The 22,434-nt window shown below is 44.1% G+C and overlaps 1 protein-coding gene across 4 annotated transcripts in view; it reads right to left on the bottom strand.

Moving 5' to 3' along the window:
* LOC115185814 (disks large homolog 4) overlaps positions 1-22,434 on the bottom strand; it is a gene marked incomplete at its 5' end in the record, with an annotated part of 46,029 nt that overhangs the window by 1,457 nt on the left and 22,138 nt on the right. The window contains 10 exon segments of one of the 4 annotated variants that reach the window (XM_029745829.1): positions 161-273; positions 668-840; positions 2,486-2,587; positions 4,640-4,725; positions 5,322-5,449; positions 5,568-5,616; positions 5,816-5,918; positions 7,379-7,481; positions 9,479-9,638; positions 13,623-13,746. In XM_029745829.1, the coding sequence (XP_029601689.1) occupies positions 161-273; positions 668-840; positions 2,486-2,587; positions 4,640-4,725; positions 5,322-5,449; positions 5,568-5,616; positions 5,816-5,918; positions 7,379-7,481; positions 9,479-9,638; positions 13,623-13,746 (1,141 nt within the window). 4 annotated transcript variants of the gene reach the window in all.

The raw sequence follows: 22,434 nt of genomic DNA, 5'->3' as shown, positions 1-22,434 counted from the left end.
CCACGGGGGACCAGTACGGAGAAGAACAAAAATAATGTATGAAATGTATTCACTATTGTAAGTCGCTCTGGATAAGAGCGTCTGCTAAATGACTAAAATGCAGTATATTTTCCAGTGATCGCAGTCTGATGAAGACAGCAACAAACTTCCTCCTACTTACAGTATATTTTCCAGTGATCGGGGTCTGATGAAGACAGCAATAGGATGAAGCTGAGCTGCCTGTAGTCTTCTCACTGCATTAGCTGACACATCTAGGATACAGTGTTTCCCCATCTGAGCACACACACATTGTTATATTCTGTACAGTGCAGAACACAATAGAATATTTTACACATTAAAGGATCAAATAGTTAAAAGGTCTCACACACACATACCGGTACACACACACACACACACACACACACACACACACACACACACAAACATACCTGTACACACACACACACACACCGGTACACACACCGGTACACACACACACACACACACCGGTACACACACCGGTACACACACCGGTACACACCGGTACACACCGGTACACACACACACACACACCGGTACACACACACACACACACACACACACACACACACACACACACACACACACACACACACACACACACACACACACATATTGATACACACACACACACACTCCCTCCCCTTACCTGCTCTGCGACCATGCGGACACTCTGAACGCTGGTTCCATACAGGTGACTGTTGTATTGACCCGCCTCTATGAAGTGATGTGATTGGATGTCCTTCTCCATCTGTTCCCTTGACGACACAAAGTGATAGTCCCGCCCATCCACCTCATACTCCCTCTGGGGCCGCGTCGTGTCTACACACACACACACACACACACACACACACACACACACACACACGTTTATGTTACACACACACACGTTTATGTTAGACACACACGGACGGACACACGTTCTGTGTTAGGATGCTATTTCAGATTACGTTTTGAAGTGTAGTTTAATTGTCAATAGTATATTGTTGATTGTTTATTTGGGACACAAACTATATGATGACTTACTATTAAGAATATCCCACCAACGGGACTTTAAAAACTGTAACATCTTATGTTTCACCGAGACGTGGCTGAACGACGATACGGACAATATAGAGCTGGAGGGATTTTCCGTACATCAGCAGGACAGAGACTCTACCTCTGGTAAGATGAGGGGTGGGAGTGTGTGTCTATTTGTCAATAACAGCTGGTGTGCGATGTCTAATATTAAAGAAGTCTTGAGGTATTATTCACCTGAGGTAGAGTACCTCATGATAAGCTGTAGACCACACTATCTACCAAGAGAGTTCTCATCTGTATTATAGTTGTATATAGTAGTACCTACATGTATATAATGGGTCAAAGGTAGTACCTATATGTATATAGTACCTATAGTAGTACCTACATGTATATAACAGGTCAATAGTAGTACCTATATGTATATAATGGTTCAGTAGTAGTACCTATGTGTATATAGTACCTATAGTAGTACCTATGTGTATATAATGGGTCTATAGTAGTACCTATATGTATATAATGGGTCAGTAGTAGTACCTATATGTATATAATGGGTCAGTAGTAGTACCTATAGTAGTACCTATATGTATATAATGGGTCAGTAGTAGTACCTATAGTAGTACCTATATGTATATAATGGGTCAGTAGTAGTACCTATATGTATATAATGGGTCAGTAGTAGTACCTATGTGTATATAGTACCTATAGTAGTACCTGTGTGTATATAATGGGTCAGTAGTAGTACCTATAGTAGTACCTATGTGTATATAATGGGTCTATAGTAGTACCTATGTGTATATAATGGGTCAGTAGTAGTACCTATGTGTATATAGTACCTATAGTAGTACCTATATGTATATAATGGGTCTATAGTAGTACCTATGTGTATATAATGGGTCTATAGTAGTACCTATGTGTATATAATGGGTCTATAGTAGTACCTATATGTATATAATGGGTCTATAGTAGTACCTATGTGTATATAATGGGTCTATAGTAGTACCTATATGTATATATTGGGTCTATAGTAGTACCTATGTGTATATAATGGGTCTATAGTAGTACCTATGTGTATATAATGGGTCTATAGTAGTACCTATATGTATATAATGGGTCTATAGTAGTACCTATGTGTATATAATGGGTCTATAGTAGTACCTATATGTATATAATGGGTCTATAGTAGTACGTATATGTATATAATGGGTCAGTAGTAGTACCTATAGTAGCACCTATAGTAGTACCTATAGTAGTACCTATGTGTATATAGTTCCTATAGTAGTATCTATAGTAGTATCTATAGTAGTATCTATAGTAGTATCTATAGTAGCACCTATAGTAGCACCTATGTGTATATAGTTCCTATAGTAGTACCTATAGTAGTACCTATAGTAGCACCTATGTGTATATAGTTCCTATAGTAGTACCTATATTTGATAGTATTACTCACGTGGAACACAGGAACCAAACTTGTCAGGAAACTCAGAGAGAAGATCATCATTCACTCTGTCTTTAGTAGGACCCAATATAATGATAGGCCTCACATAGTGGACTGGAGAGAGGGAGAGAGAGAAATACAGTTATAGCAGGTGTCTTCAACCTTTTCTTGCCCAGGGACCCAGGGACTTCCTCCCAGGCCAACCCAGGGACTTCCTCCCAGGCAAACCCAGGGACCTCCACCTAGGCAAACCCAGGGACTTCCTCCCAGGCAAACCCAGGGACTTCCTCCCAGGCAAACCCAGGGACCTCCACCTAGGCAAACCCAGGGACTTCCTCCCAGGCAAACCCAGGGATCTCCACCTAGGCAAACCCAGGGACTTCCTTCCAGGCAAACCCAGGGATCTCCACCTAGGCAAACCCAGGGACTTCCTCCCAGGCAAACCAAAGGACCTCCTCCCAGGGACTTCTGCATGAAGCAAATGGTGGTCACACCAGATACTGATTTTTTTTAAAGGTATTTTTATTATTATTTAACCTTTATTTAACTAGGCAGGTTAGTTAAGAACAAATTCTTATTTTCAATGATGGCCTAGGAACAGTGGGTTAACTGCCTTGTTCAGGGGCAGAACGACAGATTTTTACCTTGTCAGCTCGGGGATTCGATCTAGAAACCTTTCAGTTACTGGTCCAACGCTCTAACCACTAGGCTACCTGCTGGTTACTGGTCCAACGCTCTAACCACTAGGCTACCTGCTGGTTACTAGCCCAACGCTCTAACCACTAGGCTACCTGCTGGTTACTAGCCCAACGCTCTAACCACTAGGCTACCTGCCGCCCCATCTGTGTATCTGTGGCCAACAGATGCAAATCTGTATTCCCAGTCATGTGAAATCCATAGATTAGGGCTTAATTAATTTATTTCAATTCACTGATATCCATATATGAAATGTAACTTTGTCAAATAATTAACATTGTTGAATGTTGTGTTTATATTTTATGTTGTTGCTAGTGATATTCATACAAACATTTAAAGAAATACAAATGTTTTTTTTCACTTAAAATAATTAAATACGTATATTTTCACGGACCCATGCAGTACCTCAGTGGATCCCTAGGGGTCCGCAGACTCCCTACAGTACCTCAGTGGATCCCTGGGGGTCTGCAGACTCCCCACAGTACCTCAGCGGATCCCTAGGGGTCTGCAGACTCCCTACAGTACCTCGGTGGATCCCTGGGGGTCTGCAGACGCCCTACAGTACCTCAGCGGATCCCTAGGGGTCTGCAGACTCCCTACAGCACCTCAGTGGATCCCTTGGGGGCCGCAGACTCCCTACAGTACCTCAGTGGATCCCTTGGGGGCCACAGACTCCCTACAGTACCTCAGTGGATCCCTTGGGGGCCACAGACTCCCTACAGTACCTCAGTGGATCCCTAGGGGTCTGCAGACTCCCCACAGTACCTCAGTGGATCCCTAGGGGTCTGCAGACGCCCTACAGTACCTCAGTGGATCCCTGGGGGTCTGCAGGCTCCCTACAGTACCTCAGTGGATCCCTAGGGGGCCACAGACTCCCTACAGTACCTCAGTGGATCCCTAGAGGTCCGCAGACTCCCTACAGTACCTCAGTGGATCCCTGGGGGTCTGCAGACTCCCTACAGTACCTCAGCGGACCCCTTGGGGGCCGCAGACTCCCTACAGTACCTCAGTGGATCCCTGGGGGTCTGCAGACTCCCTACAGTACCTCAGTGGATCCCTAGGGGTCTGCAGACTCCCTACAGTACCTCAGTGGATCCCTGGGGGTCTGCAGACTCCCTACAATACCTCAGTGGATCCCTAGGGGTCTGCAGACTCCCTACAGTACCTCAGTGGATCCCTGGGGGTCTGCAGACTCCCTACAGTACCTCAGCGGACCCCTTGGGGGCCACAGACTCCCTACAGTACCTCAGTGGATCCCTGGGGGTCTGCAGACTCCCTACAGTACCTCAGCGGACCCCTAGGGGGCCGCATACCCCCGATTGAATACCCCAGAGTTATAGCATCACTGGTTGTGTCAGAGTGCCATCTTGTGGCTGGAGTGGGAAACACACCCTCCACTTCAGTTCTACTTGCTGAAACAACCACCATTACAGACAAATGAAAGAATCTGAGGTTACAGGTCAGACCTACCTTCTATCTGTGTAACAGACTCATAGCTCTGAACAAAGCTGCTGCGGTCCTTATTCTTCATACGAGACCACTCCTTCCTCTCCACCCTGCATAGAGAGACATAGGGCTACATTAACATGGCATAACACTACATAGTGCTTCATTAGAGACCACTCTTTCCTTTCAACCCTACATAGAGAGACATAGGGCTACATTAATATGGAATAACACTACATACTGCTTCATTAGAGACCACTCCTTCCTCTCTACCCTACAGAAACACACAGGAGGGGGTTAACTGTGTTAACTTAGGTGTTAGGTGTGGTCCCCTCAGCGTTAGGTGTGGTCCCCTCAGTGTTAGGTGTGGTCCCATCAGTGTTAGGTGTGGTCCCCCTCAGTGTTAGGTGTGTTACCAGTGTTAGGTGTGGTCCCCCCTCAGTGTTAGCTGTGTTACCAGTGTTAGGTGTGGTCCCCTCAGTGTTAGGTGTGGTCCCCTCAGTGTTAGGTGTGGTCCCCCTCTACGTTAGGTGTCTCCCCCTCAGTGTTAGGTGTGGTCCCCCTCAGCATTAGGTGTGGTCCCCTCAGTGTTAGGTGTGTTACCAGTGTTAGGTGTGGTCCCCCTCAGTGTTAGGTGTGTTACCAGTGTTAGGTGTGGTCCCCCCTCAGTGTTAGGTGCGTTACCAGCGTTAGGTGTGTTACCTACCTGTGTTTGCTGGGTATATACCCTAGTTCCTCCAGTTGTCCCTGTTGTCCCAGTCTCCTAGCAGTCCACCACTCTTCATCACTACAGTCAGTCACATGGAGCACCTCCCCGAAGTTAAAGCCCAAAGCCTGGCTCAACAGCCCACAGTCTGCTGTTTTATCATAGTCAAACAGGGCCCTGCATAGAGAGGACATAGAGCTACATTAGCATGAAGTAACATGACATAACACTACATAACCGTAACGCCTGGCTCAACAGCCCACAGTCTGCTGTTTTATCATAGTCAAACAGGGCCCTGCATAGAGAGGACATAGAGCTACATTAGTATGACATAACATAACACTACATAACCCTAAAGCCTAGCTTAACAGTCCAGAGTATGCTGTCTTATCATAGTCAAACGGGGCCCTGTATAGAGAGGACATAGAGCTACATTAACATGACAGGGAGACATTAGCATGACATAGGGCTACATTAACATGACACTACTTTACCTGACATAGAAGGTCCTGTTGGCTCGGAGGGTCCCAGAGCTCATGCTACTGTTCATCATCTGTTCTCTCAGGTCGTGGATCTTAGCCTCAAACCTGCTGTACTCTACACACACACACACACACACAGTATATAGTAGTCTATAGTAGTCTGACATAGTCTACAGTTTGTCTATAGTAGTCTACAGTAGTCTGACATAGTCTGACGTAGTCTACAGTAGTCTGACGTAGTATACAGTAGTCTACAGTAGTCTACAGTAGTCTGAAGTAGTCTACAGTAGTCTATAGTAGTCTGACGTAGTCTATAGTAGTCTGACGTAGTCTACAGTAGTCTATAGTAGTCTGACGTAGTCTACAGTTTGTCTATAGTAGTCTGACGTAGTCTGCAGTAGTCTATAGTAGTCTGACGTAGTCTACAGAAGTCTATAGTAAGTCTATAGTAGTCTGACATAGTCTACAGTTTGACTATAGTAGTCTGGCATAGTCTACAGTAGTCTATAGTAGTCTACAGTAGTCTATAGTAGTCTGACATAACTATAGACAAACTGTAGACTTTCTACAGTAGTCTACAGTGGTCTACAGTAGTCTATAGTAGTCTACAGTAGTCTACAGTAGTCTATAGTAGTCTATAGTAGTCTATAGTAGTCTGTAGTTTATCTACTGTAGTCTATAGTAGTATATAGTAGTCTATAGTAGTCTGTAGTTTATCTACAGTAGTCTACAGTAGTCTATAGTTGTTTATAGTAGAATGTAGTAGTCTATCCTAGTATGCAGTTAGTCTGTATTAGTCTATAGTAGTCTACAGTAGTCTACAGTAGTCTATAGTAGTCTATAGTAGTTTATAGTAGAATGTAGTAGTTTATCCTACTACTGTATGTAGTTAGTACTTATTAGTCTACAGTAGTCTACAGCAGTCTATAGTTGTTTATAGTAGTCTACAGTAGTTTATAGTAGAATGTAGTAGTCTATCCTAGTATGTAGTTAGTCCTTATTAGTCTACAGTAGTCTACAGTGGTCTATAGTAGTCTATAGTTGTTTATAGTAGTCTATAGTAGTTTATAGTAGAATGTAGTAGTCTACAGTAGTCTATAGTAGTTTATAGTAGAATGTAGTAGTCTATCCTAGTATGTAGTTAGTCCTTATTAGTCTACAGTAGTCTACAGTGGTCTGTACTGGTCTGTGATATTCTTACCCTCAGGTCTGTATTGGTCTGTACTGGTCTGTGATATTCTTACCCTCTGGTCTGTATTGGTCTGTACTGGTCTGTACTGGTCTGTACTGGTCTGTACTGGTCTGTGATATTCTTACCTTCAGGTCTGTACTGGTCTGTACTGGTCTGTGATATTCTTACCCTCAGGTCTGTACTGGTCTGTGATATTCTTACCCTCTGGTCTGTAGTGGTCTGTACTGGTCTGTACTGGTCTGTGATATTCTTACCCTCTGGTCTGTATTGGTCTGTACTGGTCTGTGATATTCTTAACCTCAGGTCTGTACTGGTCTGTACTGGTCTGTGATATTCTTACCCTCAGGTCTGTACTGGTCTGTACTGGTCTGTGATATTCTTACCCTCTGGTCTGTACTGGGCGATGATAGTAACAGTCTGTCCAGCATTCTTCAGAGCTGCTGCAGCCTGTTCATGAGTCGCATGTCTGAGATCCACACCGTTCACCTGCAGAGAAGTTATAACCATTAATTACATAACATTACATTAATGTGACATAACACTACACAACACTACATAGCATTACATAACACTACAAAACATGATATAACACTATGTGACACTACATAACACTATGTGACACTACATAACACTACATGACACTACATAACACTACATGACACTATGTAACAGTACATGACACTATGTAACACTACATAGCACTAAGTAAAATTACATAGAACTATGTACCACTACATAACATTACTTAACACTACATAACACTATGTAACACTACATAACACTACATAGCATTACATAACACAACATACCATTACATAACACTACATAACATTACATAAGACTACATAACACTATGTAACACTACATAACACTACATAGCATCACATAGCATTACATAACATAACACAACATAACATTACATAAGAATTCATAACACTATGTAACATTACATAACACTATGTAACACTATGTAACACTACATAGCACTATGTACCACCACATAACATTACATAACACTACATACCACTATGTAACACTACATACGACATAACATTACATAAGACTACATAACACTATGTAACACTACATAACATTACATAACACTAGACAACACTATGTAACACTACATACCACTATGTAACACTACATAGCATTACATAAGACTACATAAGACTACATAATATTATGTAACACTATGTAACACTACATAACATTACATAACACTATGTAACACTACATGAAACTACATAACATTACATAACACTACACAACACTATGTAACACTACATACCACTATGTAACACTACATAGCATTACATAAGACTACATAAGACTACATAATATTATATAACACTATGTAACACTACAAAACATTACATAACACTACGTAACACTATGTAACACTACATGAAACTACATAACATTACATAACACTACACAACACTATGTAACACTACATACCACTATGTAACACTACATAGCATTACATAAGACTACAAAAGACTACATAATATTATATAACACTATGTAACACTACATAACACTACGTAATACTATGTAACACTACATGACACTACATAACATTACATAAGACTATGTAACACTATATAACACTACACAACATTACATAACACTACGTAACACTATGTAACACTACATGACACAACATAACATTATATAACACTATGTTACACTACACTACACAAAACTACAAAACATTACATAACACCACATAACACTACATAACACTATGTAACACTACATACCACTATGTAACACTACATAGCATTACGTAACACTACATAAGACTACATAATATTATATAACACTATGTAACACTACATAACATTACATAACACTACGTAATACTATGTAACACTACATGACACAACATAACATTATATATGTCACGTCCTAACCAGCAGAGGGAGTAATTGTATTAGTTTTGGTCAGGACGTGGCAGAGGGTTTGTGTTTTGTATGTTTTCTACGTTCTGTCTAGTTTAGTTTTTCTATGTTTAGGTTTGGGTGGTGGACTCTCAATTGGAGGCAGGTGTTGCTAGTTGCCTCTGATTGAGAGTCCTATATATAGGTGTGTGTTTGGTTTGGGTTTTGTGGGTAGTTGTATTTTGCACTGCTAGTATTCATGTAGCCTGTGAAACTGTCCTTCGTCGTTCTAACTGTTTTGTTGTTTTTTCGTGGTCTCTTTATTTAATAAATATAAAGATGAGCATCGACATTCCCGCTGCGTTTTGGTCCTCCAACACAACGACAACTGTGACAATATAACACTACGTAACACTATGTAACACTACATAACATTACATAACACTATATAACACTACATGAAACTACATAACATTACATAACACTACACAACACTATGTAACACTACATACCACTATGTAACACTACACTACACAACACTACAAAACATTACATAACACCACATAACACTACATAACACTACATAACACTACTCACGCTGATGATTTGGTCTCCCTTGCGTAGTTCTCCTGAGAGATCAGCTGGTCCTCCAGCCAGGATGAAGGAGATGAAGATTCCCTCCCCGTCTTCTCCTCCAACGATGTTAAACCCCAGACCAGTCGACCCTCGGTGGATACACACACGCCTGGCCTCTCTACTGGGAGGACAAACAAAGACATTATCATACACAGTACCACCCTAAGATAACACTCAGCATGGTCTCTCTACTACAGATAACACTCAGCCTGGTCTCTCTACTACAGATCTACTGTATCACTCAGCCTGGTCTCTCTACTACATATCTACTGTAACACTCAGCCTGGCCTCTCTACTACTGATATAATCTACTGTAACACTCAGCCTGGTCTCTCTCCTACAGATATAATCTACTGTAACACTCAGCCTGGTCTCTCTACTACAGATATAATGTACTGTAACACTCAGCCTGGTCTCTCTACTACAGATATAATGTACTGTAACACTCAGCCTGGTCTCTCTACTATAGATATAATCTACTGTAACACTCAGCCTGGTCTCTCTACTACAGATAACACTCAGCCTGGTCTCTCTACTACAGATAACACTCAGCCTGGTCTCTCTACTACAGATATAATCTACTGTAACACTCAGCCTGGTCTCTCTACTACATATATAATCTACTGTAACACTCAGCCTGGTCTCTCTACTACAGATATAATGTACTGTAACACTCAGCCTGGTCTCTCTACTACAGATATAATGTAACACTCAGCCTGGTCTCTCTACTACAGATATAATGTACTGTAACACTCAGCCTGGTCTCTCTACTACAGATATAATCTACTGTAACACTCAGCCTGGTCTCTCTACTGCAGATATAATCTACTGTAACACTCAGCCTGGTCTCTCTACTACAGATATAATGTACTGTAACACTCAGCCTGGTCTCTCTACTACAGATATAATGTACTGTAACACTCAGCCTGGTCTCTCTACTACAGATATAATCTACTGTAACACTCAGCCTGGTCTCTCTACTACAGATAACACTCAGCCTGGTCTCTCTACTACAGATAACACTCAGCCTGGTCTCTCTACCACAGATATAATGTACTGTAACACTCAGCCTGGTCTCTCTACTACAGATATAATGTACTGGAACACTCAGCCTGGTCTCTCTACTACAGATATAATGTACTGTAACACTCAGCCTGGTCTCTCTACTACAGCTATAATGTACTGTAACACTCAGCCTGGTCTCTCCACTACATATATACTGTAACACTCAGCCTGGTCTCTCTACTACATATCTACTGTAACACTCAGCCTGGTCTCTCTACTACAGATATAATGTACTGTAACACTCAGCCTGGTCTCTCTACTACAGCTATAATGTACTGTAACACTCAGCCTGGTCTCTCCACTACATATATACTGTAACACTCAGCCTGGTCTCTCCACTACATATCTACTGTAACCCTCAGCCTGGTCTCTCCACTACATATCTACTGTAACACTCAGCCTGGTCTCTCTACTACAGATATAATGTACTGTAACACTCAGCCTGGTCTCTACTACATATCTACTGTAACACTCAGCCTGGTCTCTCTACTACAGATATAATGTACTGTAACACTCAGCCTGGTCTCTCTACTACAGATATAATGTACTGTAACACTCAGCCTGGTCTCTCTACTACAGCTATAATGTACTGTAACACTCAGCCTGGTCTCTCCACTACATATATACTGTAACACTCAGCCTGGTCTCTCTACTACATATCTACTGTAACACTCAGCCTGGTCTCTCTACTACAGATATAATGTACTGTAACACTCAGCCTGGTCTCTCTACTACAGCTATAATGTACTGTAACACTCAGCCTGGTCTCTCCACTACATATATACTGTAACACTCAGCCTGGTCTCTCCACTACATATCTACTGTAACCCTCAGCCTGGTCTCTCCACTACATATCTACTGTAACACTCAGCCTGGTCTCTCTACTACAGATATAATGTACTGTAACACTCAGCCTGGTCTCTACTACATATCTACTGTAACACTCAGCCTGGTCTATCCACTACAGATAACACTCAGCCTGGTCTCTCTACTACAGATATAATGTACTGTAACACTCAGCCTGGTCTCTCTACTACATATCTACTGTAACACTCAGCCTGGTCTATCCACTACAGATAACACTCAGCCTGGTCTCTCTACTACAGATATAATGTACTGTAACACTCAGCCTGGTCTATCCACTACAGTTAACACTCAGCCTGGTCTCTCTACTACAGATATAATGTACTGTAACACTCAGCCTGGTCTCTCCACTACATATCTACTGTAACACTCAGCCTGGTCTCTCTACTACAGATATAATGTACTGTAACACTCAGCCTGGTCTCTCTACTACATATCTACTGTAACACTCAGCCTGGTCTATCCACTACAGATAACACTCAGCCTGGTCTCTCTACTACAGATATAATGTACTGTAACACTCAGCCTGGTCTCTCTACTACATATCTACTGTAACACTCAGCCTGGTCTATCCACTACAGATAACACTCAGCCTGGTCTCTCTACTACAGATATAATGTACTGTAACACTCAGCCTGGTCTATCCACTACAGATAACACTCAGCCTGGTCTCTCTACTACAGATATAATGTACTGTAACACTCAGCCTGGTCTCTCTACTACAGATATAATGTACTGTAACACTCAGCCTGGTCTCTCTACTACAGATATAATGTACTGTAACACTCAGCCTGGTCTCTCTACTCCAGATAACACTCAGCCTGGTCTCTCTACTACAGCTATAATGTACTGTAACACTCAGCCTGGTCTCTCCACTACATATATACTGTAACACTCAGCCTGGTCTCTCTACTACATATCTACTGTAACACTCAGCCTGGTCTCTCTACTACAGATATAATGTACTGTAACACTCAGCCTGGTCTCTCTACTACAGCTATAATGTACTGTAACACTCAGCCTGGTCTCTCCACTACATATATACTGTAACACTCAGCCTGGTCTCTCCACTACATATCTACTGTAACCCTCAGCCTGGTCTCTCCACTACATATCTACTGTAACACTCAGCCTGGTATCTCTACTACAGATATAATGTACTGTAACACTCAGCCTGGTCTCTACTACATATCTACTGTAACACTCAGCCTGGTCTATCCACTACAGATAACACTCAGCCTGGTCTCTCTACTACAGATATAATGTACTGTAACACTCAGCCTGGTCTCTCTACTACATATCTACTGTAACACTCAGCCTGGTCTATCCACTACAGATAACACTCAGCCTGGTCTCTCTACTACAGATATAATGTACTGTAACACTCAGCCTGGTCTCTCTACTACAGATATAATCTACTGTAACACTCAGCCTGGTCTCTCTACTACAGATATAATGTACTGTAACACTCAGCCTGGTCTCTCTACTACAGATATAATGTACTGTAACACTCAGCCTGGTCTCTCTACTACAGATATAATGTACTGTAACACTCAGCCTTGTCTCTCTACTACAGATATAATGTACTGTAACACTCAGCCTGGTCTCTCTACTACATATCTACTGTAACACTCAGCCTGGTCTCTCTACTACAGATAACACTCAGCCTGGTCTCTCTACTACAGATATAATCTACTGTAACACTCAGCCTGGTCTCTCTACTACAGATATAATGTACTGTAACACTCAGCCTGGTCTCTCTACTACATATATAATCTACTGTAACACTCAGCCTGGTCTCTCTACTACAGATCTACTGTAACCCTCAGCCTGGTCTCTCTACTACATATATAATCTACTGTAACACTCAGCCTGGTCTCTCTACTACAGATATAATGCACTGTAACACTCAGCCTGGTCTCTCTACTACAGATATAATGTACTGTAACCCTCAGCCTGGTCTCTCTACTACATATATAATCTACTGTAACCCTCAGCTTGGTCTCTCTACTACATATATAATCTACTGTAACACTCAGCCCAATATGTCTCCGTACAGATAGAACCCGACAAGGTAATGATCTGATGTCTGATTTGACAGACATGATTTGATATGAGTTACGTTTACATTTGTGTGTGTGTGTGTGTGTGTGTGTGTGTGTCTGTGTGTCCTGACCTGGGGATGTCGTCTTCTCCTATCATGCCGTGCGGTATGGGTGAGTAGCGTCGTGGCGAGGGTGGCGGCAGAGAGGATTGTGGGTAATCTAGGTAGTTAGGGCCCATGTCTGGGTCCATGTACGCTGGAGAGACAGGGAGAGATGAATATGTATAGTTAGGCTCCTGGTACATTACAACACTGTTCAGTTTCCAGGTCCTTGGTGACCACATCACCAACGAACTATCATGATCCAAACACACCAAGACAGTCGTGAAGAGGGCACGACAAAACCTTTTCCCCCTCAGGAAACTAAAAAGATTTGGCATGGGTCTACAGATCCACAAAAGGTTCTACAGAGGGTAGTGCGTACGGCCCAATACATCACTGGGGCCAAGCTTCCAGCCATCCAGGACCTCTATACCAGGCGGTGTCAGAGGAAGGCCCTAAAAATTGTCAATGACCCCAGCTACCCCAGTCATAGACTGTTCTCTCTACTACCGCATGGCAAGCGGTACCGGAGTGCCAAGTCTAGGACCAAGAGGCTTCTAAACAGCTTCTACCCACAAGCCATAAGACTCCTGAACAGCTAATCAAATGGCTACCCAGACTATTTACATTGCGCCCCCCCTCCCTTTTTTTTTACACAACTGCTACTTGCTGTTTATTATCTATACATAGTCACTTTAACCATACCTACATGTGCAAATTACCTCGACTAACCTGTACCCCCGCACAATGGCTCTGTACCGGTACCCCCTGTATATAGCCTCCACATTGACTCTGTACCGTAACACCCTGTATATAGCCTCCACATTGACTCTGTACCGGTACCCCCTTTATATAGCCTCCACATTGACTCTGTACCGGTACCCCCTGTATATAGTCTCCACATTGACTCTGTACCGGTACCCCCTGTATATAGCCCCCACATTGACTCTGTACTGGTACCCCCTGTATATAGCCTCCACATTGACTCTGTACCCCCTGTATATAGCCTCCACATGGACTCTGTACCGGTACCCCCTGTATATAGTCTCCACATTGACTCTGTACTGGTACCCCCTGTATATAGTCTCCATATTGACTCTGTACCCCCCTGTATATAGCCTCCACATGGACTCTGTACCGGTACCCCCTGTCTATAGCCTCCACATTGACTCTGTACCGGTACCCCCTGTATATAGCCTCCACATTGACTCTGTACCGGTACCCCCTGTATATAGCCTCCACATTGACTCTGTACCGGTACCCCCTGTATATAGCCCCACTATTGACTCTGTACTGGTACCCCCTGTATATAGCCCCCACATTGACTCTGTACCGGTACCCCCTGTATATAGCCTCCACATTGACTCTGTACCGGTACCCACTGTATATAGCCTCCACGTTGACTCTGTACCGGTACCCCCTGTATATAGCCTCCACATTGACTCTGTACCGGTACCCCCTGTATATAGCCTCCACATTGACTCTGTACCGGTACCCCCTGTATATAGCCCCACTATTGACTCTGTACCGGTACCCCCCTGTATATAGCCTCCACATTGACTCTGTACCGGTACCCCCTGTATATAGCCTCCACATTGACTCTGTACCGGTACCCCCTGTATATAGTCTCCACATTGTCTCTGTACCGGTACCCCCTGTATATAGCCTCCACATTGACTCTGTACCGGTACCCCCTGTATATAGCCTCCACATTGACTCTGTACCGGTACCCCCTGTATATAGCCTCCACATTGACTCTGTACCGGTACCCCCTGTATATAGCCTCCACATTGACTCTGTACCGGTACCCCCTGTATATAGCCTCCACATTGACTCTGTACCGTAATACCCTGTATATAGCCTCCACATTGACTCTGTACCGTAATACCCTGTATATAGCCTCCACATTGACTCTGTACCGGTACCCCCTGTATATAGCCTCCACATTGACTCTGTACCGGTACCCCCTGTATATAGCCTCCACATTGACTCTGTACCGGTACCCCTGTATATAGCCTCCACATTGACTCTGTACCGGTACCCCCTGTATATAGCCCCCACATTGACTCTGTACCGGTACCCCCTGTATATAGCCTCCACATTGACTCTGTACCGGTACCCCCTGTATATAGCCTCCACATTGACTCTGTACCAGTACCCCCTGTATATAGCCTCCACATTGACTCTGTACCGGTACCCCCTGTATATAGCCTCCACATTGACTCTGTACCGTAATACCCTGTATATAGCCTCCACATTGACTCTGTACCGTAATACCCTGTATATAGCCTCCACATTGACTCTGTACCGGTACCCCCTGTATATAGCCTCCACATTGACTCTGTACCGGTACCCCCTGTATATAGCCTCCACATTGACTCTGTACCGGTACCCCTGTATATAGCCTCCACATTGACTCTGTACCGGTACCCCCTGTATATAGCCCCCACATTGACTCTGTACCGGTACCCCCTGTATATAGCCTCCACATTGACTCTGTACCGGTACCCCCTGTATATAGCCTCCACATTGACTCTGTACCGGTACCCCTGTATATAGCCTCCACATTGACTCTGTACCGGTACCCCCTGTATATAGCCTCCACATTGACTCTGTACCCCTGTATATAGCCTCCACATTGACTCTGTACCGTAATACCCTGTATATAGCCTCCACATTGACTCTGTACCGGTACCCCCTGTATATAGCTTCCACATTGACTCTGTACCGGTACCCCCTGTATATAGCCTCCACATTGACTCTGTACCGGTACCCCCTGTATATAGCCTCCACATTGACTCTGTACCGTAATACCCTGTATATAGCCTCCACATTGACTCTGTACCGTAATACCCTGTATATAGCCTTGTTATTTTGTTATTTTATTGTCTCTCTGTTTTTACTTTAGTTTATTTAGTATATATTTTCTTAAGAAAAATAAGAGTTAAAACTGCATTCATAGTTAAGAGCTTGTAAGTAATCAATTCACTGTAAGGTGAAGCATTTCACTGTGAGGTCTACTACACCTGTTGTATTCAGCATTTCACTGTGAGGTCTACTACACCTGTTGTATTCAGCATTTCACTGTGAGGTCTACTACACCTGTTGTATTCAGCATTTCACTGTGAGGTCTACTACACCTGTTGTATTCAGCATTTCACTGTGAGGTCTACTACACCTGTTGTATTCAGCATTTCACTGTGAGGTCTACACCTGTTGTATTCAGCATTTCACTGTGAGGTCTACTACACCTGTTGTATTCAGTATTTTCACTGTGAGGTCTACTACACCTGTTGTATTCAGCATTTCACTGTGAGGTCTACACCTGTCAGGTGTGTAGAGGTGTGTAGAGGTGTGTAGAGGTGTGTAGAGGTGTAGAGGTGTGTAGAAGTCTGTAGAGGTGTGTAGAGTTAGAGGTGTGTAGAGGTGTAGAGGTGTGTAGAGGTGTAGAGGTGTAGAGGTGTGTAGAGGTGTAGAGCTGTGTAGAGGTGTGTAGAGGTGTGTAGAGGTGTATAGAGGTGTATAGAGGTGTGTAGAGGTGTGTAGAGGTGTGTAGAGGTGTGTAGAGGTGTGTAGAGTTAGAGGTATGTAGAGGTGTGTAGAGGTGTGTAGAGGTGTAGAGGTGTGTAGAGGTGTGTAGAGGTGTATAGAGGTGTATAGAGGTGTGTAGAGGTGTGTAGAGGTGTGTAGAGGTGTAGAGGTGTGAAGAGGTGTATAGAGGTGTGTAGAGGTGTGTAGAGGTGTGTAGAGGTGTGTAGAGGTGTATAGAGGTGTATAGAGGTGTGTAGAGGTGTGTAGAGGTGTAGAGGTGTGTAGAGGTGTGTAGAGTTAGAGGTTTGTAGAGGTGTATAGAGGTGTGTAGAGGTGTGTAGAGGTGTAGAGGTGTGTAGAGGTGTGTAGAGTTAGAGGTTTGTAGAGGTGTATAGAGGTGTGTAGAGGTGTGTAGAGGTGTGTAGAGGTGTGTAGAGGTGTGTAGAGTTAGAGGTTTGTAGAGGTGTGTAGAGGTGTGTAGAGGTGTGTAGAGGTGTAGAGGTGTGTAGAGGTGTAGAGGTGTGTAGAGGTGTAGAGGTGTGTAGAGGTGTAGAGGTGTGTAGAGGTGTAGAGCTGTGTAGAGGTGTGTAGAGGTGTGTAGAGGTGTATAGAGGTGTGTAGAGGTGTGTAGAGGTGTATAGAGGTGTGTAGAGTTGTGTAGAGGTGTGTAGAGGTGTGTAGAGTTAGAGGTAATGTAGAGGTGTGTAGAGGTGTGTAGAGGTGTGTAGAGGTGTAGAGGTGTGTAGAGGTGTGTAGAGGTGTATAGAGGTGTGCAGAGGTGTGCAGAGGTGTGCAGAGGTGTATAGAGGTGTGTAGAGGGGTGTAGAGGTGTGTAGAGGTGTATAGAGGTGTATAGAGGTGTGTAGAGGTGTGTAGAGGTGTGTAGAGGTGTATAGAGGTGTGTAGAGGTGTGTAGAGTTGTGTAGAGGTGTGTAGAGTTAGAGGTATGTAGAGGTGTGTAGAGGTGTGTAGAGGTGTAGAGGTGTGTAGAGGTGTGTAGAGGTGTATAGAGGTGTGTAGAGGTGTGTAGAGGTGTGTAGAGGTGTATAGAGGTGTGTAGAGGGGTGTAGAGGTGTGTAGAGATGTGTAGAGTTAGAGGTATGTAGAGGTGTATAGAGGTGTATACAGGTGTGTAGAGGTGTGTAGAGATGTGTAGAGATGTATAGAGGTGTGTAGAGGTGTGTAGAGATGTGTAGAGGTGTGTAGAGTTAGAGGTGTATAGAGGTGTGTAGAGGTGTGTAGAGGTGTGTAGAGGTGTGTAGAGTTGTGTAGAGGTGTGTAGAGTTAGAGGTATGTAGAGGTGTGTAGAGGTGTGTAGAGGTGTAGAGGTGTGTAGAGGTGTGTAGAGGTGTATAGAGGTGTGTAGAGGTGTGTAGAGGTGTGTAGAGGTGTATAGAGGTGTGTAGAGGGGTGTAGAGGTGTGTAGAGATGTGTAGAGTTAGAGGTATGTAGAGGTGTATAGAGGTGTATACAGGTGTGTAGAGGTGTGTAGAGATGTGTAGAGATGTATAGAGGTGTGTAGAGGTGTGTAGAGATGTGTAGAGGTGTGTAGAGTTAGAGGTGTATAGAGGTGTGTAGAGGTGTGTAGAGGTGTGTAGAGGTGTGTAGAGGTGTGTAGAGTTAGAGGTATGTAGAGGTGTGTGGAGGTGTGTAGAGGTGTGTAGAGGTGTAGAGGTGTGTAGAGGTGTGTAGAGGTGTATAGAGGTGTGTAGAGCTGTGTAGAGGTGTAGAGGTGTGTAGAGGTGTATAGAGGTGTATAGAGGTGTATAGAGGTGTGTAGAGGTGTGTAGAGGTGTGTAGAGGTGTATAGAGGTGTATAGAGGTGTGTAGAGGTGTGTAGAGGTGTGTAGAGGTGTATAGAGGTGTAGAGGTGTGTAAAGGTGTGTAGAGGTGTGTAGAGGTGTAGAGATGTGTAGAGGTATGTAGAGGTGTGTAGAGGTGTATACAGGTGTGTAGAGGTGTGTAGAGGTGTGTAGAGGGTGTGTAGAGGTGTGTAGAGGTGTGTAGAGGTGTGTAGAGATGTGTAGAGGTGTATAGAGGTGTATAGAGGTGTATATAGGTGTGTAGAGATGTGTGGAGGCGTGTAGAGGCGTGTAGAGGTGTGTAGAGGTGTAGAGGTGTGTAGAGGTGTGTAGAGGTGTGTAGAGGTGTGTAGAGGTGTATAGAGGTGTGTAGAGGTATGTAGAGGTGTGTAGAGTGTATAGAGGTGTATATAGGTGTGTAAAGGTGTGTAGAGGTGTGTAGAGGTGTTTAGAGGTGTGTAGAGGTGTATAGAGGTGTGTAGAGGTATGTAGAGGTGTGTAGAGGTGTATAGAGGTGTATATAGGTGTGTAGAGGTGTGTGGAGTTGTGTAGAGGTGTGTGGATGTGTAGAGGTGTGTAGAGGTGTGTAGAGGTGTAGAGGTGTGTAGATGTATGTAGAGGTGTGTAGAGGTGTAGAGGTGTGTAGAGGTGTGTAGAGGTGTATAGAGGTGTGTAGAGCTGTGTAGAGGTGTAGAGGTGTGTAGAGGTGTATAGAGGTGTATAGAGGTGTGTAGAGGTGTGTAGAGGTGTGTAGAGGTGTATAGAGGTGTATAGAGGTGTGTAGAGGTGTGTAGAGGTGTGTAGAGGTGTATAGAGGTGTAGAGGTGTGTAAAGGTGTGTAGAGGTGTGTAGAGGTGTAGAGGTGTGTAGAGGTATGTAGAGGTGTGTAGAGGTGTATACAGGTGTGTAGAGGTGTGTAGAGGTGTGTAGAGGTGTGTAGAGGTGTGTAGAGGTGTGTAGAGGTGTGTAGAGATGTGTAGAGGTGTATAGAGGTGTATAGAGGTGTATATAGGTGTGTAGAGATGTGTGGAGGCGTGTAGAGGCGTGTAGAGGTGTGTAGAGGTGTAGAGGTGTGTAGAGGTGTGTAGAGGTGTGTAGAGGTGTGTAGAGGTGTATAGAGGTGTGTAGAGGTATGTAGAGGTGTGTAGAGGTGTATAGAGGTGTATATAGGTGTGTAAAGGTGTGTAGAGGTGTGTAGAGGTGTTTAGAGGTGTGTAGAGGTGTATAGAGGTGTGTAGAGGTATGTAGAGGTGTGTAGAGGTGTATAGAGGTGTATATAGGTGTGTAGAGGTGTGTGGAGTTGTGTAGAGGTGTGTGGATGTGTAGAGGTGTGTAGAGGTGTGTAGAGGTGTAGAGGTGTGTAGATGTATGTAGAGGTGTGTAGAGGTTTGTAGAGGTGTGTAGTGGTGTAGAGGTGTGTAGAGGTGTGTAGAGTTGTGTAGAGGTGTGTTGAGGTGTAGAGGTGTGTAGAGGTGTGTAGAGGTGTGTAGAGTTAGAGGTGTGTAGAGGTGTGTAGAGGTGTGTAGAGGTTTAGAGGTGTGTAGAGTTAGAGGTGTGTAGAGGCGTAGAGGTTTATAGAGGTGTGTAGAGGTGTGTAGAGGTGTGTAGAGGTGTGTAGAGGTGTGTAGAGGTGTATATAGGTGTGTAGAGGTTTGTAGAGGTGTATAGAGGTGTAGAGGTGTGTAGAGGTGTGTAGAGGTGTGTAGAGGTGTGTAGAGGTGTAGAGGTGTGTAGAGTTAGAGGTGTGTAGAGGCGTAGAGGTGTGTAGAGGTGTGTAGATGTGTGTAGAGGTGTGTAGAGTTAGAGGTGTGTAGAGGTGTGTAGAGTTAGAGGTGTGTAGAGGTGTGTAGAGGTTTGTAGAGTTAGAGGTGTGTAGAGGTGTGGAGGTGTAGAGGTGTGTAGAGGTGTAGAGTTGTGTAGAGGTGTGTAGAGGTGTGTAGAGGTGTAGAGGTGTGTAGAGGTGTGTAGAGGTGTATAGAGGTGTATAGAGGTGTATACAGGTGTGTAGAGTTGTAGAGGTGTGTAGAGGTGTGTAGAGGTGTGTAGAGGTGTAGAGGTGTGTAGAGGTGTGTAGAGGTGTGTAGAGTTAGAGGTGTGTAGAGGTGTGTAGAGTTGTGTAGAGGTGTAGAGGTGTGTAGAGGTGTGTAGAGGTGTAGAGGTTTGTAGAGGTGTGTAGAGGTGTGTAGAGGTGTGTAGAGATGTGTAGAGGTTTTAGAGGTGTGTAGTGGTTTGTAGAGGTGTGTAGAGGTGTAGAGGTGTGTAGAGTTAGAGGTGTAGAGGTGTGTAGAGTTATAGGTGTGTAGAGGTGTAGAGGTGTAGAGGTGTGTAGAGGTGTAGAGTTGTGTAGAGGTGTGTAGAGGTGTGTAGAGGTGTGTAGAGGTGTGTAGGGGTGTGTAGAGGTGTGTAGAGGTGTATAGAGGTGTATAGAGGTGTGTAGAGGTGTATACAGGTGTGTAGAGTTGTAGAGGTGTGTAGAGGTGTGTAGAGGTGTGTAGAGGTGTAGAGGTGTGTAGAGGTGTGTAGAGTTAGAGGTGTGTAGAGGTGTGTAGAGTTGTGTAGAGGTGTAGAGGTGTGTAGAGGTGTGTAGAGGTGTAGAGGTGTGTAGAGGTGTGTAGAGGTGTGTAGAGGTTTTAGAGGTGTGTAGTGGTTTGTAGAGGTGTGTAGAGGTGTGTAGAGGTGTAGAGGTGTGTAGAGTTAGAGGTGTAGAGGTGTGTAGAGTTATAGGTGTGTAGAGGTGTGGAGGTGTAGAGGTGTGTAGAGGTGTAGAGTTGTGTAGAGGTGTGTAGAGGTGTGTAGAGGTGTGTATAGGTGTGTAGGGGTGTGTAGAGGTGTGTAGAGGTGTATAGAGGTGTATAGAGGTGTGTAGAGTTGTATACAGGTGTGTAGAGTTGTAGAGGTGTGTAGAGGTGTGTAGAGGTGTGTAGAGGTGTAGAGGTGTGTAGAGGTGTGTAGAGGTGTATATAGGTGTGTAGAGATGTGTAGAGGTGTATAGAGGTGTAGAGGTGTGTAGAGGTGTGTAGAGGTGTGTAGAGGTGTGTAGAGGTGTGTAGAGGCGTAGAGGTGTGTAGGTGTGTAGATGTGTGTAGAGGTGTATACAGGTGTGTAGAGCTGTGTAGAGGTGTGTAGAGTTAGAGGTGTGTAGAGGTGTGTAGAGTTAGAGTTGTGTAGAGGTGTGTAGAGGTTTGTAGAGTTAGAGGTGTGTAGAGGTGTGGAGGTGTAGAAGTGTGTAGAGGTGTAGAGTTGTGTAGAGGTGTGTAGAGGTGTGTAGAGGTGTAGAGGTGTGTAGGGGTGTGTAGAGGTGTGTAGAGGTGTATAGAGGTGTATAGAGGTGTGTAGAGGTGTATACAGGTGTGTAGAGTTGTAGAGGTGTGTAGAGGTGTGTAGAGGTGTAGAGGTGTGTAGAGGTGTGTAGAGTTAGAGGTGTGTAGAGGTGTGTAGAGTTGTGTAGAGGTGTAGAGGTGTGTAGAGGTGTAGAGGTGTGTAGAGGTGTGTAGAGGTGTGTAGAGGTG

This window comes from Salmo trutta, unplaced genomic scaffold, assembly GCF_901001165.1.
Source record: "Salmo trutta unplaced genomic scaffold, fSalTru1.1, whole genome shotgun sequence".
NCBI classification, from domain to species: Eukaryota; Metazoa; Chordata; class Actinopteri; order Salmoniformes; family Salmonidae; genus Salmo; species Salmo trutta.
Note: the sequence above shows the minus strand (reverse complement) of the source record. Positions and strands in the feature narration are given on the sequence as shown.